A 16,137-nucleotide genomic window follows, 5' to 3' on the forward strand; every position below is an offset into this window, starting at 1 on the left:
GCATCTTCAAATATAAAGTATTTCAGCTTTATGCTGATAAACTGTGTTCAAAATGAACATCGAGGCAGATTTTTGTCACGCAAAAACTTTAAAACCAGTTCCACCTTTAATTTGACTTGTATGCTGCACATTTAAGGCGATTTTTTTTTTTTTTTAAGTTGTCATTTTCATTCAATATTAGCATTCAGACTCATTTAAGATAGATCCATAAGCATTCAATTAACTGTGTTGTGTGACGCCGGTAGCTCTAGCAGCTATATATCTGATAGAAGATCCTGCATCAAGTTCTAATCTATGGTGTTCCACAAGGGTCAATTCTAGGCACATTATTTTCTTCCATTAGCTGAAAATATTCAGCCTTTATTACATAACGCCTATCACATCTATGCAGATGGCATTCAGTTGTATTTATCTTTTAAACTGTCCACCATTGCAAAGTGATTATTTTGGATCACTGAGTGGTTTCCTTGTTCCTTACACAGTGGACAGACTTCTTATACATTCATGTCACTGTGATGCTGAAAAATAAACACTTTCTTCACCTACATCTTTCTTGCACACCTGAAGATACCGAGTCAAATCTGTCGAGTATTTGGAACCGTTTATAATTTCATCCACCAACAAAAAACCCAAATCCTTATTAAGGAACTAAATGGAACAGATAAGATCAGGGTAAATATTTTGCTAATTTGTTACTTCATGATTTTTGTACTTTTAACTTCAGATTACAGTCTTCTTTCCATTTCATTGTGTTTTTCGGCTTAACTATCAGTTTTGTTGCCAGCTCGTCACATTCCCGAGCCTCAGCTTCTCTTTTTTTTTTTCGCCTCCTAATTAAACCTCATTTGTGGTTGACTTTGGCTCTCGCAAATGCTCTTCATCCAACTACTCCTTGGTTTCTGTGCGCATTTATCTCTGTTGCTTTAAATTAACGATAACTACGTGCCCGTTATACACGCCATAGTTGCCACGTTGACAGACAGAGAGGGCCTCCAAGCCACAGGATTACAGCGTTTTAATGTTTACCGCGTTTAGAAGATGTAATTTTTGGATCCTTGGGGACTGCGCAGGAAATTCACACTGGTAATCACTGGTTAAACACAAAACATGTACGAGAGCAAAAACTGGAATTTTAGTGCATGGTTGAAGAAAGAAAAAACTGCAAAAAGAGTTGTTATTGTTTAAAGTCCAAAGGACAAATCTATGATCTAGTTACCTAATGATTCAAGACCAATGAACTGAGATCAAATTAAAGTAAGAGCATGAGAAAGAACACGGCGGCAACCTGGAAAAGAATTATTCTGAAATAAAAATATATCTTTTGATAAATGCTAGCTGCACAAACAGTTTTAGAACCAGCCTATCACACATTAACACCCTAATGCCAATCAGGTTTCCAGTGCTTGAACCTCCAAACAAACACAATAAAGCCCATTGGAACAGTTAGTTAGTTTTAATTTTTCCTGTTCCTTCAAGAGTCATTGTTGGTGATGATACTGTGAAGAGGAAAGAACTTCAGTAGCAGTCAGTCTGAAAAGGCCTCTGACTGAAGACTGTTGCTGTATGACAGTCTTATAACTTAATTTATCACCAGCAGAGACAGCAACATGTCTTGGATGACATCATCAGTTGTTAGCAAGAACTCTTAATCCACCGCCTTTGCTTTTGCCGCTCCGCTTTAAACCTCTGTGATACATTATTTTGTCGTCTTTAATCACAAATTCCTTAATTTATGTAATTTATGTACTGACAAATGCAAAAATGTCAAGTTTTTTTCCAATCATTGTTTGAACTTCTAAATAGACACATACAACATGTATTTTTTAATTCAGCATTTTTGTTATTAGATATTACTCTCTAAACAGATTTAAATTTTAAACTAACTGCTTTTCACTTTACACATTCCAGAAACCCATCAACGTCATAAATCACATCCTGTGAGACAATTGAAGAGATGTGGAACGGATGCTTTATTGTTTTTGGTATCAGAGCAACTTGCACTGTTTCCCAGAGGGAAGACAAAGTTTCTCAACAAATGAGATTTCTCAGTTAGACAACAACCTGTTCCAAAGGTCACAATGTCATATGTGCCAATATGCTGCTCTGTGGCTCAATATGTTCACACCATTCAACAAATTCAATCTGAACTGTCACCTACAGCCAATAAAACCCAAACAGCAGCCACTGATCTCTGAGCAAACACAAATCACTGTGCAGTCAGGTGTGGAAAAATGAAAACACCAAAAATCTCCACTTAAATATGGAAGTCGTTACCTTTTTTATTTGTGCAACAGCAACAACCCCAAATTCTCAGGTTCTCTCAGTGACAGTCTGTGTCTCTTACCTTGAATAAGAGCGGTTATCTGCTGAGATTTAGGTGCTGGGTGATCTCTGAGAATCTCCAGCGCTGTTCTCCCCTGACTGTCTCTCAAATCGGCATCTATCCCTGAAATTCACATGCAAAATAATAGTTACACAAAAGTAAAAAATTGAAACAATGTTTGACAGAACTTCACGCACCATTACAATGTAATCAATCAAAGACCAATCAAAAACTGGTGAATTGAATGTCTTTAGAAGCGCAAATGTTATTAACTTGTTAAATGTAATACAAAAAATTTGATTTTGAAGTAACAAGTTACCACAAAATTATGGAGTAAACAGCCGTCACAATCTAAGAAGAGATTGCAAATAATCAAAATACCATTAATTTGTGCAGATGAATAATTGTCCATGTTAATATTTTATTAAATTTTCCACATTATTTACTGACTAATTCACTATATACGACTGAAATGATGAATGAAAGTCAAAATGACGAACTGAGATGCGATTGTCATAATCTATTAATTTCTTTCTTGTTGCTTTTTCTAACATTTGCTTCTTCAAGTAAATCTTGTAACTGAAACCATTTTTTTTCATTGATAAATATTACAAAATTAAGTTGGAAACGTCATTGTGGCTTACAAATCCATTCATCCAACATAATGAATATTATTTGGATTTTATGTGGGAGACAAACAATTCGATGAAGCAGAAGGAAAATTGTAATTGTCCACAATTTTTTAACTGCTAAAGTTCTGAAAAGGATGTTTGTATGTTTTTCTTCTTTTATATATAGAGAGGTTTTTGCAAACCCATTTTTTTTATTTTATATTTTCAAGGTCAACAAGGAACTTAACAAAAAGGCAATTTTAGAAGTAGAATTTTCATGTAGAAATGGCCTACGAGTCTAAAAAACAGGTAGCGGTAACAACCAAGGTGTAGACAGAAAAGAAACAACAAATTTTTCATATTTTCATTTGTTCAAGCCATCTTGCATTTTAATTTACTTCATAAATTATGCACTACTCTGTGTCCATCAATCATATAAAGTCCCAGTGTTAAACACAAAGGAAGACTGTAGTTGACAAAATATGAATTTTGCTCAGGTTTTATGACTATTTTAGCAAAACAACATACAATACATTCAAAGCTTCAAATAAGAAGTCCAATGATTTATGACAGCACAGTTTACAACAATCCAGGATGTTGATGTACTGTAACCCTGACCAGAAAGAGAGTGGCCACCGGAGGAAGTCCTGCAGGAAACAGGGAGCTGCAGGGAAGATGGCAGTGCAACCAAAGGACAACATTGTCCAGAAAGTAGTTCAGGGTTTAACGTACTGTTTTGTCAGAAATGTGGTTTTAGCATAAGAATTCAGCATATGAATTCATTTTCATACAATTATGTATCATTTACTTCAACAATCAAACTGAGTGATTCATTGATATCACATCCTGAAATATGTGATTATCAAAGCCAAAAATAAAACATTTAACTTTGATTCATCAGAGGGGGAAAAAAACTGAACACTCGCGTCTACATAAATAACTAAACATGTGGAGCATTTGACTGCAGGTTACGATAAAAACAAGGGGAGTGCAGGCCTATAAAAAGCACAGCACTTGTTTTATTGTAGCATATTTATAGTCCAACCTGAGTCAAGCAAAAGACGAACCACATCCATCTTTCCAAAAAGGGCAGCTTCATGAAGGGCACTCCCATTCTCCGTCTGCAAGAAACGGAGAGAACACACATGTGTTAATATTCAATAACTTTTACAACTTAAATCGAAGACAGAAATAGACCGGAGGTGGACTGACAGCACAACGGACATCGCAGAAGAGCGCAGCAATTAAAACGTATCAAATTCATCATTATGATCTGATATAAATATTAATCTCTCTCCCAGGTCAAAAGATTAAAAGAAGTCATGCGGTGATATTATTGTGTGTGGAAACATCCCATTTTGACTCATCCTATAGTATCTGCCTTGGGTGCTAATAATATTACAGGTATGACGCAATACAATGAAATCAGCACAGGGAGGCAGATAAAGGACCAAACTGTTTCCTCCTCAGAAAAGGCTGCAGAGTTGAGCCGATTCTGGAGTTTGTGGTGGTGCTTGGAACATTGATTAATGTTTTTTTTTCTGCTTATTAGCACAGATTTCAGTGACTGAAGTCACATTTTAACACCAAATTCAGGATGTTTTGGAAAAAGAAGGTTTGAAATATAAAATTCATTAAGCTGCAGAGAACAAGCTGCTCTAATTCCACACAATGAAAAAAATAGACTACGAGTGCTACTGTGAGGAACATTGGGGACGTTTTACACCATAATGTACTTAAAGTAAAGTCTTTAAAACTACATTCTTCCACTTGAGCAATATTTTAAAAATCTGATGCATCTCGACCCAAAGCAATGGAGAAAAACCAGGCATGTGTTTGTGATCTGTAGACTTAGTTGCGATGTAATCTTTGCTTGATGCAGTTCTTTTCAAGTTCCTCAGCTGATCCAGAATGCAGAGAATATTAAGTCAGCTCCAAATCTTTCTCTTTTTAGACATTCAAAGTTATTAATGGCCCATAGGAAAACTCTGCGATGAAGATGCAGGTTGTTGTTGACTGTGTTTTACTTTCTCCTCTTTTTGTTTTCTACCACCTCGTTTTGTTTTACTTTTGTTTTTCGTTTCCTTTTACTTCTGTTTCAATTTTCCATTTTATTCTCCAGACTGACTTTAACATATTTTAGTTATCAGAGCAATAATTCAAACATTTTAAATAACTGTTTAATGCACAGTGGCATCATCTTACCCTCAGGTACAATAAGAGAGAGATGATAAAAACTTCCAAAGTTCCCTTGTCTAGCAAAGAGTGGCATCTTGGGTCAATGATGTGAGCTTTTCCAGCACAAAAATAACACAAAGTAGAGAAAACTCAGCATTAAAGTCTTATTAAGTGAGCCTACATAACTATTATTTCCATCTCGTAACTGCTTCTTTATGAGCTTACAGGTGGATTTAAATGAGGTCTTTTGGAAAAATTACAAAAAAAAAGTCAAATTCTTACTATTTTTATCACAATTACATGTTATGTCTCTCCAGAGGAAATCTGGTTTGCAGGGGAAGAAAGTTTTTAGTGACAAAGTGTTGTAAAAGTTTGATTTCTGCATCTTATATCAACCATCGCTACATGAAGTAATGCCCATGTGGGGCACAAAGACGCACAAATCAGCACAGAAACAACAAGGCGTAAATGCAGCCAAACAGCTAAATACATTGCATCCTTCATGGTTGGATGAAAACACTGCCGTGAACTGAACTCCCAGCTTTAATGAAGACAAATCATCTGGACAGCAGCCAGTCCTGCACCCTGAGCGCAGCGCTGCGGCACATCAGACTTACTGTGACCCAACCGTTTCTCCTGAAACATCACCAATGATGCACGGGAAAGGAAACCAATTGCAAGGATCCTTAAAAAAAGATAAATAAATTTTAAAAAATTGAGAGCCTGCGGCAGGTTCAAGAAAGGCTTCCTTCTGCTGGTTAATCCCAAAAAGAAAATCATCCAGGTTTTAAAGCCCATGCCCGAGAGGAGGCCCTGGCACAGGAAGGGAGCCACCCCGTATACTGACACATTTGACCTTCCCTTTTCAACTTCCCATACCACTTCCTGCCCCGTTTCCCCTGGCAATAATACCGTGATGTCATGAGGAAGCAAAAAGGCGATTCTGACTCTCGAGGAGTTTCCTGCAATTGAAATGTGGAGGGCAGTCTGATCTGTTGGCTGTGCTGAATTAAGATGACAGAGTAAAAACTTACAGCATGTCAACAGAGGAATCACTTTGGACATGCATTTGAGTCTCTCTACATAATTAAGACGGCTTTACGCAACACTCGCAGCTGATCAAAAGCACAATGATTTATCAGCACACTTTCTGAGAAGATAAAGAAAGCACTCGCTGTCCTGTCGACATCCTGGTTCAAATCTACGGCTTTTACCCTGCGTTGGCTTCCTGCCCAACATGCAGGTCGTAGAATTATCCTCTACGGGGAATTTCCTTCATTAAAATGGAAACAGTAGGAAGTGAGAAAGAGAAACACTGCTGCTTGTATAAATTATTCATTCACATTCACACCTACACACAGCTCTGTACTACCACTCACATGTACAACTTCCTGTCTGCTAGAGACAATTTATGACAACCCCAGTTGAAACTTGTTCATTTTTAAAACACATGCTATCAGTCAGAGCTGGAAAATAAACCAAAAACAATACGTATCTATAGACACATGATTAATATCAACTGATAATACGTCTGATAGAATAACCAATCATTTTTGGTAGCTCTGATCCAGAACCACACAGTATCCTGTAGGCACAGGAAAAACTTTAGCTTTCATGGCCATCTAAGCAAGGTTGATGAAATCAACAAGCTACTTTTGCAACTACGTCACTAAATCATTCGAGGCGCCATGACAGACGTCGGAAGTGAGGGACGAAGTATTGAACAGAGCGCTTGAAATTGTTTTCCAAAGTTGTTTTGCCAGTTTATTCACGGCTTCTAACTTGTTCGAGTCGAGCTAATTTGTCTGTGAACGTAACTCACCTGGTTGGGGCTCATAGACAGCGGTATTTACCAAGTTTGGAAACAGCTAGCTTAGAAACCGACCCTAACCTCCTCCCCCCTGATGTGCTGATCAAATTACCGACTTTGTCTGAATTTACACCACATTTATATCACTATGTCATAAACGCCGTTTCCCCTTAAACCGGAAAAGCAGTAAAAAAAACGTAGAAAAGACGAGATGCTAACCAGTTTTTCCATACATGCTAGGCTACATGACGGTGCGGCACTGATTCCATGGTTACCAATGGTTGGACGCTTACCTTCTCCATAATGCAATATCTTTCTAATTACATTTACTAATAAAGTACACTGTGGCGTATACAATGTATATATTTCACACCCGAATGTATACTTTCACTGTGAAAGGGAGAAGGTGAGGTAGTCTTCTTACCTGTCAAAAACTGTTCACTGTTACAATGATAATAATGCCAGTCATTATGATTGACAGCTGCTATCATTTGCCGCCGCGTCGTTCCTCTTTAAATGTTAAGTAATAAAATGACAAGTTTGGTTTTTATGCTTATCCGTTTCTGCAGCCTACCGCGCAGCATCCTGTGAGCATTTTTAAAGTGAAATAAACTGAATAAAAGCGATATTAGCCTACCACATGTCAGTTTGTTGGCTAGCTTTAAAGGAGCGCATTGGTTGTTTTTGCTAGCTAGAGGCTAGAACTGTTCATAGCTTCTCTCTTCCGGTCTCCGAAGGACCCGGATGCAACCCCAGAATTCGGAAACAGTTTTTAACACAAGTCTAGAAAACGTGACTTATTACGTGAGAACATAGAATTCGGCGGGTTTGATGCCTATGACTTGTGAACGGACGTCATATAGATGTTTATTTGCTTTCTGTTCTTCTCTAATCCTCACTTTGCAGTCGTTTGTCGCAGAGTACGGATTAGTTTATTGTTGATCTCGCTGTTAGAGCAGAAAACGTGAAACCTATCCTCAAACCAGCAATTATGCCAAGCAGAATGCGTTCTCCAATTGTAGAGACCCAGAACATCACAGTCAACATCCTGAGGGGTATAATCCACCCACTTTTCACCAACTTAACCTGGATGGAGTGGATGCTTCTGGCAACAGGGGACCCCGCTCGCACCACCACCTGCATTCTGGTCAGGATTTTGAAAGATATCCTGGAGCTCTTTATAGCCAACGCTCTGGATAGTCTTCCTAAGGACAACTGCAGCACTGAAGCAATTGAAGCAATCGTAGGCAACAAGTTGCCTGAAGCCTTTGCTAAGGTCGTAAAGGTTGGCGGAGAAGTCCGAACAGAACATACTGACAATTTAAACCATCTCATTGTCAAATATGTGGTGGAAAGAGTCAATTCCATCTTAGACTCTGACTCTAACGACAATCCACGCAATCACGTTGATGAAGCAATCAACGATATGGTTGGCGAAATCAAAGTGATGGTTAAGGATCTGTTTGTCAGATTGCACGCATCTAGTAAGGAATCCAGGAAAGCCGTTGTCCACCCAGTTGAGCCACAATCTATGCTCAAAGGTCTGAAAGGAAGGATTAAGGATTTTTTCACCAAGTTCAGTAGGAAACATTCTTCTAGGGTGGCTCCGGTGAACCTACCAGAAAAACCAGGAACCTCCCACAACATGGCCAACAAAACTGTGGCCATGGAAGCCTTGATTCCTCCAGAGATCTTCACCAAAGATCTGCTGGAAGAGGAATTACACCTGGAGGCCAGGTGTCATGAAATCTCACCTGTGGAGGCCTACTTTCCTCAAGATGATGTGTCAGACATCATAGATCTAGAAACCTATCTACCAGAGATTTTGTCAACCAAAGGCTCACAGGTACAATCATTAGAACTGGAGCCAAGATTTGAAATCATACCCAGGGAGGCCTTCGTTCACACGAAGACCTTGCAGGAAGAGGATTTCGAGCCAGAGCCCAAATTTGATGAGATCACACCTGTGGAGCCATTCATTGGGTCATTTTAAATTGCTTTAATACTTAGTTAGGTCTTTTTTAAATTGGTAGTAGTTAGTTAGGTCTTTTTAAATTGGTAGTAGTTAGGTGATTTTATAATTGTGTTTGCTAGTAAGTTAGGTCTTTTTAAATTGTTGAGCAGTTAGTTAGGTCTTTTTAAATTGTTGAACAGTTAGTTAGGTCTTTTTAAATTGGTAGTAGTTAGGTGATTTTACAATTGTGTGTTTACTAGTTAGTTAGGTCTTTTAAAATTGTTGAGCAGTTAGTTAGGTCTTTTAAAATTGTTGAGTAGTTAGGTGATTTTACAATTGTGTGTTTACTAGTTAGTTAGGTCTTTTAAAATTGTTGAGCAGTTAGTTAGGTCTTTTTAAATTGTTGAGTAGTTAGGTGATTTTACAATTGTGTGTTTACTAGTAAGTTAGGTCTTTTTAAATTGTTGAGCAGTTAGTTAGGTTTTTTAAAATTGTTTAGCAGTTAGTTAGGTTTTTTAAAATTGTTTAGCAGTTAGTTAGGTCTTTTTAAATTGTTGAACAGTTAGTTAGGTCTTTTTAAATTGTTTAGCAGTTAGTTAGGTCTTTTTAAATTGTTGAGTAGTTAGGTAATTTTTAAATTGTTTAGTAGTTAGGTTTTTTTAAGTAAAAAATGACAGCAAGACAAACAATTTCACACCTTTTTCCACCTTTAATGTGACATTGAACCTGTACAATGCAATTGAAAAACAAACAAAAATCTTTCAGGGAGCTGGAATAAAAATAAACAACTGAGGTACTGCGGTTGCTTAAGTGTGCACACCTTTTTAGGACTGGGGGTGTGGCTGTTTTCAGATTTAACCAATTACATTCAAATTCATGTTAAATTGGAGTCAGCACACACCTGTCACCAATTAAAGTGCCTCTGGAAAAGTTCAGCTGTTCAGCTTGTCCTGACATTTTTGTAACCACATCATCCAGCACAAGCCATGGTCCGCAAAGAGCTACCACAGCATCAGAGGGATCTCATTATTCAAAGATATCAGTCAGGTGAAGGCTACAAAAGAATTTCCAATTCATTAAATATACCATGGAACACTGAAGAGTATCATCATCATCAAGTGGAGAAAACATGGCACAACAGTAACATTACCAAGAACAGAACGTCCGTCCAAAATTGATGATAAGACAAGAAGAAAACTGGTCAGGGAGGCAGCAACACTGAAGAAGCTGTAAGAATTTCTGGCAAGTATTGGCTGTGCAGTACATTTGACAACAAACTCCCGTCTTCTTCATATGTCTGGGCTATGGGATAGGGCGGCAAGACGGAAGCCTTATCTTTCAAAGAAAAACATCAAAGCCCAGCTTAATCTTGCAGAAAGACATCTGAAATCTCCCAAACACATGTGAAAATGTGTTATGGTCTGAAGAAACCAAGGTGAACATTTTGGACATAATTCCAAAAGGTATATTTGACACAAAAACAACAATGCTCATCACCAAAAGAACACCATGCCTACAGTGAAGCATGGTGGTGGTATCATCATGCTTTGGGGCTGTTTTGCTTCAGCTGGAACTGGGGCCTTAGTCAGGGTGGACTGAATTATGAACAGTTAAAAATATCAGTCAGTGTTGGCACAAAACCTTCGACCTTCTGTTAGAAAGCTGAAGATGAAGAGGAACATGACAATATTCCCACATCAAGATGTGCCACGCTGATAAGTTCCTACCCAAAAACACTGAGTTCTGTAATAAAAGCCAAAGGTGCTGCAACAAAGTATTAGTTTAAGGGTGTGCATATTTTATGCAACCAGGTTATTGCAAGTTTTTTATTTTATATTTCTCTGCTTGAAAGGTTTCAGTTTGTTTTTTAATAGCATTGTAAAGGTTATAGGTCACATTAAAGGAGGAATAAGTTGTGAAAATATTTGTCTTGTCATTTTTTTACATCACAAAAACCTGGCATTTAAACAGAGGTGTGTAGACTGTTTATATCCACTGTAGGTCATTTTAAAATTGTTAGCTTAGTAGTTAGAGCTTTTTAAAATTGTTTTAGTACTTAGTTCGGTCATTTTAAACTTGTTTGTTTAGTACTGAGTTAGGTTAAAATGATCCAAAATGCTAAGGTTAGCTTAAGTGATGCAAGTAGTATCAACATGCTAGTGACTCAATATGCTAATGATAGCCATTATGCTAACATTAGCCTTGTACTTAAAATAATCATTTTACATAATTTCATATTTATTAGCAATATTTACCATATTGAATGGATTAAGTCAATGTAGGTAACCATGCTGGTGACATCACAGGTGCTACTGATGTCATTGGCATCATTCAGTATGCTATGCTATGTCACGTGGAAAGGGACAAGATCACTCTTTGGTTACCTAGCAACTCACTCATTCACTCTTGGTTACCTAGCAACAACCTGTCAAGTTACTGGCGCAACTGTGCCTCGTAACTGCTTAAAAATAAGTTATTAGCCAAAGTGAACAAAATTGCACACAACGTTGGTTACCAACAAATAAATTCAGCATAAGACATCTATATTTTATAATGATTTCTTTCATTTCCCTTATTTTTTTAATTTTAATTTTCCTCTCAGGCAGTCTTTCTAGTGTTTAAATACCACAAACACAAATGAATCATGCTCATTAACCAAAATATCACATTGGAGCCATAAATCCATGCCTATCAATCCTTTTCTAAGATTTCAGAAGCTACCTGTATGAACTACAGCTAATGTAGTTTCAGTTACATCATTTTATTTTCCACTGGCTTTTTCTGATTTAAATACATTTGAAGAAAACAAAAAGAAACCAATGGAAGTGACTTGTAATTTTTGCACTACTACTAGATTTAATAATTTAAGACCTCACTTTAAGAAATACTTCAGTAAATGGAGTTAGTAAGTAACTTACGACTGGAAAAAAATTAAGATTATCCAACACAAATGATTTTTGGTGCACAACATTTATCTGTTCTTTTGAACATAAACTGTTGCACCATATGTGGCTAAACTTGAAAAGCACAAGAGTACAGTATTAATGCCTTTCTGATTTTTAAAAAATTAGTCAAAAGTGCAGGGTGCAAAGTAAAGATGAGATTTATCAAAGGCTTGCACCACTCTGCATAACAAGCTTGATAAACTAGCAGCAGTGAGTCCTGCAGAGGAGATGACATATCAAAGACCTTTGTGCTCATCTTCACCAGGGGCATGGAGCCTGAGGCTGAGAAACACCCCGGCTCTCCAGATCAGAGTAGGCATGAACACACATAAAAGGAGTGAAGGCAGTAATGACTGCAATGTCACTGATTCAGGGATCTGCACAAGAAAGACTAAAATTAATGACTTGATTTTAGCAGGTCTGCTCAGTAAAGACACTGCAAGTCGATGACTTCCTTCAACAGAAAACATTTTAACCCAACTCAATAATGAATGAATGTATTGAATTTAGGGCTGCACAGTGGCGCAGTTGGTAGCACTGTTGCCTTGCACCAAGAAGGTCCTGGGTTCGGTTCCCGGCCGGGGTCTTTCTGCATGGAGTTTGCATGTTCTCCCTGTGCATGCGTGGGTTCTCTCCGGGTACTCCGGCTTCCTCCCACAGTCCAAAAACATGACTGTAAGGTCAATTGGTTTCTCTAAATTCTCCCTAGGTGTGAGTGTGTGTGTGTGCATGGTTGTTTGTCCTGTATGTCTCTGTGTTGCCCTGCGACAGACTGGCGACCTGTCCGGGGTGTACCCCGCCTCTCGCCCGGAACGTAGCTGGAGATAGGCACCAGCAACCCTCCCGACCCCATTAGGGACAAGGGTGAACAGAAAATGGATGGATGGATGGATGGATGTATTGAATTTAGTTGATTGCAAAGTGCCTTGAGATTATCTGATATGCATTTCTTGTAAACAGCAGGAAGATGGAGCTTAAACAAGTTCAATAATAAGGTTGTTCAAAGATTTGTAACATCTCTTAAGTGTCTGCACTTTGGTGAGAAAACTTTTACATCTCCTTGTTTATGTTGCTTCAGACTCAGCAGCTCCCTGAATTTTTCATACTCTGAGCAATAAATCCCTTGAAGTGTTTTTTTTTCTTCTTCCTTCAAATCTTTATGATCAATGAACAGCAGCACATCGGGTGAGAAATAATCCAAAGTTTGAAAGAAGAAAATCCACTAGCAAGTGTTAAATGAAAGCACTCTGTGGATTCAACTTTTACCAGCATATAATTCTGGCTTTTGGTATTAAATTGAATAAATACGATTCAATTCAATTACTACTTTTACCATTTTTGTTCACAGATTTTAATGCTTTGATTTGCAGCCATACCATCTATTGCCAAAAACGACCATTATCATGATTAACTTTTTTTGTCCATATTCCAAGGAAAAAGCTGTGAAGTGTAAGGAAGGGTTAACACTTAAATCAAACATCTCACAATATCAGTAAGTTACTTTTATTGTAACAGTGATTGTAGCAACTTTTCCGAAGCTACACTGAACAAAATTAACCAATTTGTAATGCTCATTTAACCAATTCAGCAGAGAACTATCAGTAACTAAGCTTTGCATCCAGTAAATGTCTACATCTAATCCCTATGAATGCATGAAGAGAAAAGAGACCATGAACTATGAGGACCCCTCAGGAACACCTTGTTCTCTCTCTCCCTTTCCTCACAATCAATTATTCATTTCAAACCACCAAACCATGTGAGGCACGTTCAGCGTACATGGCTCTCTGATACACACTCGGGGAGAAAACGTCGAGTTTAAATGAAGGAACCCGCCACGACTGCTAATCTGCCGGCTTCCTAAGCCATTCATGAAACACAAACGTCTGCAGCTACTCATTTCTTCAATTACTGAAATGCAGCAGAGGATTTTTAAAGGGTTTATCCAGGTAAATGTCCTTATAGACGCATTCAATTTTCATGGTGGATTACATTATTTTAACAAAATGTCACAGTTAAATCCTTCTGCTAAATTAAAAAAAAGCATATATAAGCATTAAACATGACACTGAACATTTTTCGATTTGACCAATTAGTCACAGCTTGTAGATTTCAGAAGATTCGAATTTGTAGAAGTGAGACAACAACAAAAAAAACAACATTTTATGCTGTTTTTACAAACAGCAATTGTCTGTTTTTAAAGGAGCTTTAAGAACAGTTAGTAAGAGCGCCTGTCTGACCTGCAGAGGCGAAGCATTTAACTTTTCTTTTTTTTTAACAGCACCGCTTTGGGATTCTTCTGATCTGCTGACCAGAGAGATTGAAACGGTGCGCAAATGGGTCAAAGTTCAGGGAGATCAAATGGAGCGGAGGAGTTAAGAAACTCTCAATTAAATCAAAGAAGTTTAAGGCGGGTCTTGAAATAAACTGGCAGTCTGTGGATTGAGGCCAGAGTTGGAGAAATTGGCCCCCCGTAGTTTATTACAGATATCTAGCTGGGATGTAACAAAAACAAAACCAAGGCTTACTGTCTCATAACGCCTCGGCTGATAAAAACAAAATTTCCCCAAAGAACTTACTTGGCTGCCCAGATCACAGAGAGATTTCACTTTAACTCCTACATTTGTAAAACTTCTCATACGTTAACAAGCAGTGTTACTAGCTTCTTTGGCTGCTATTAGCATGATTTCAGTATATATATTTTAGTTAAACTTAAGAAAGTCATCACATTCTTAATTTTAATGATACAGGTACTTCGGTTCAGACTTTTAACAGATATAGGAAAGTCTTTTAGTTCAACACCAACAGGAAGCCCTGAATCAGACGGTAAACTTTGCCGTCATTAGCCAGAAATGGTTAGCCGCTAACAGCCACTAACAGTATTTTAACTGTGGGATTCAGGTCTCGTGTGTCACCAAAACCGTTTCTACAAATAACCAAGTGAGTGTCAATCAACCTGAGGATGTCTTTATTAGCTAATTCTGTCAATGACAGCACAACCCCATAAAAACGAAATATTATGCCATTATAGTATTTTAAAATCAGAAAAGGTTTCCTTCATGATCATGTGTTCATTATGTTGAAATAAATACTTGGATCAAAGTTAAGCTTGTTTTATTGGATAACTACCCATTTGAAAAATTAGAAAATTATCCAACAGGGAAAATTGTATTTTATTAGTTAATTTAAAACGGGGACAGTGTGCAAAAAAACATTAATAACCGTCTAATCTAAATCAATTCTTTGATATTTGCAGAAGGTGATTGGAAAGATAATTTTGGTTCTGATTTTAAGTTCAAACTGTTTCTGATCATAACAGAAATAATTGTAATCGAAACATGGATAAACTTAAAAAACAGCTGCTTTAAAATAGAACATCACCTAAAAAGACTAATATTAATTCATATTTATAATATTTTTAATAAAAAAGCGATAAAAGAGTTGAATGATTCAAATGTTATTTTATTTATCTGTATATCTATACATTTATTTACCTTTATGCATCAGAATAATTTAGTTTTTATTTATTTTCTTTTTTTATTATTTTATACGCTGAGTGTTAATTGTGAGTGGAGGGTGTTCAATGTTTGAATGTATATTTTCTATGTTTCATATATGCAAAAACTCAATAAATATATTGTTAAAAAAGTCAAAACATTTAGGTCAAGTGATAAAAAAGTTGTCATAATCAGAGCTCATCCCAAAAGTCTATAAACTTTTCATGTTTTTCTTTTATCATCATTTATAGCCTGAGCTGACTTGCAGTGCCACGCCTTTAATAAGCATAAGAATATAAAAAAAACAGAAGGACTTGAACTCACTACACAGTTGACGTCCATGCCGGCCTCCAGCAGGGTCTGGACGGTGCTGTGGTGTCCGTTTCGTGCCGCCAGGTGAAGCGGCGTGTGGAGGCGGGTGTGACTCGTCATCAGGTTTGGGTGAGCGCTCACCAGCATGCGGACCACCTGTCCACAAACACAGAGCAAAACGCCACATAAATGATGACACATTTCCTCCTGGCTCTCTAAAAATGCTTAATTATCAGATATAAAACAGTGTTGAGTCACAATAATTAACATCTGCAATTCTGCTCATTATTATAAATCATAAAAAACATCCATTAGTCTGACAATAATGCTTTTTTATTTAGTTCTGACTTAACCAGATTACTATTACAGTATCGGGTGATATTCTAATACATTTAGAAGGACCTTATTTTATATTTTTGCTCAGGTTTCTGTATGAAAATAACAAGGTTTACCTTTATTTACAGCTTTCCTGTTTTCTAGAGTGAGTTCTACATATGTCTCAAACCTTCC

The 16,137-nt window shown here is 37.3% G+C and overlaps 1 protein-coding gene across 5 annotated transcripts in view; it reads right to left on the reverse strand.

Moving 5' to 3' along the window:
- The window catches only part of anks1b (ankyrin repeat and sterile alpha motif domain containing 1B), a 184,485-nt gene that overhangs the window by 112,506 nt on the left and 55,842 nt on the right, over positions 1 to 16,137 (reverse strand). For 4 of the 5 annotated variants that reach the window (XM_028043366.1, XM_028043365.1, XM_028043368.1 and 1 more), the window contains exons 5-7: positions 15,640 to 15,783; positions 3,980 to 4,055; positions 2,345 to 2,446 (exon numbers count right to left, since the gene is read on the reverse strand). In XM_028043366.1, the coding sequence (XP_027899167.1) occupies positions 2,345 to 2,446; positions 3,980 to 4,055; positions 15,640 to 15,783 (322 nt within the window). Of the gene's footprint in view, positions 1 to 2,344; positions 2,447 to 3,979; positions 4,056 to 5,729; positions 5,748 to 15,639; positions 15,784 to 16,137 lie in introns of those variants that run through there. The other variant, XM_028043369.1, reaches the window with a different exon arrangement.

Source organism: Xiphophorus couchianus, chromosome 17 (genome assembly GCF_001444195.1).
Source record: "Xiphophorus couchianus chromosome 17, X_couchianus-1.0, whole genome shotgun sequence".
Classification (NCBI taxonomy): Eukaryota; Metazoa; Chordata; class Actinopteri; order Cyprinodontiformes; family Poeciliidae; genus Xiphophorus; species Xiphophorus couchianus.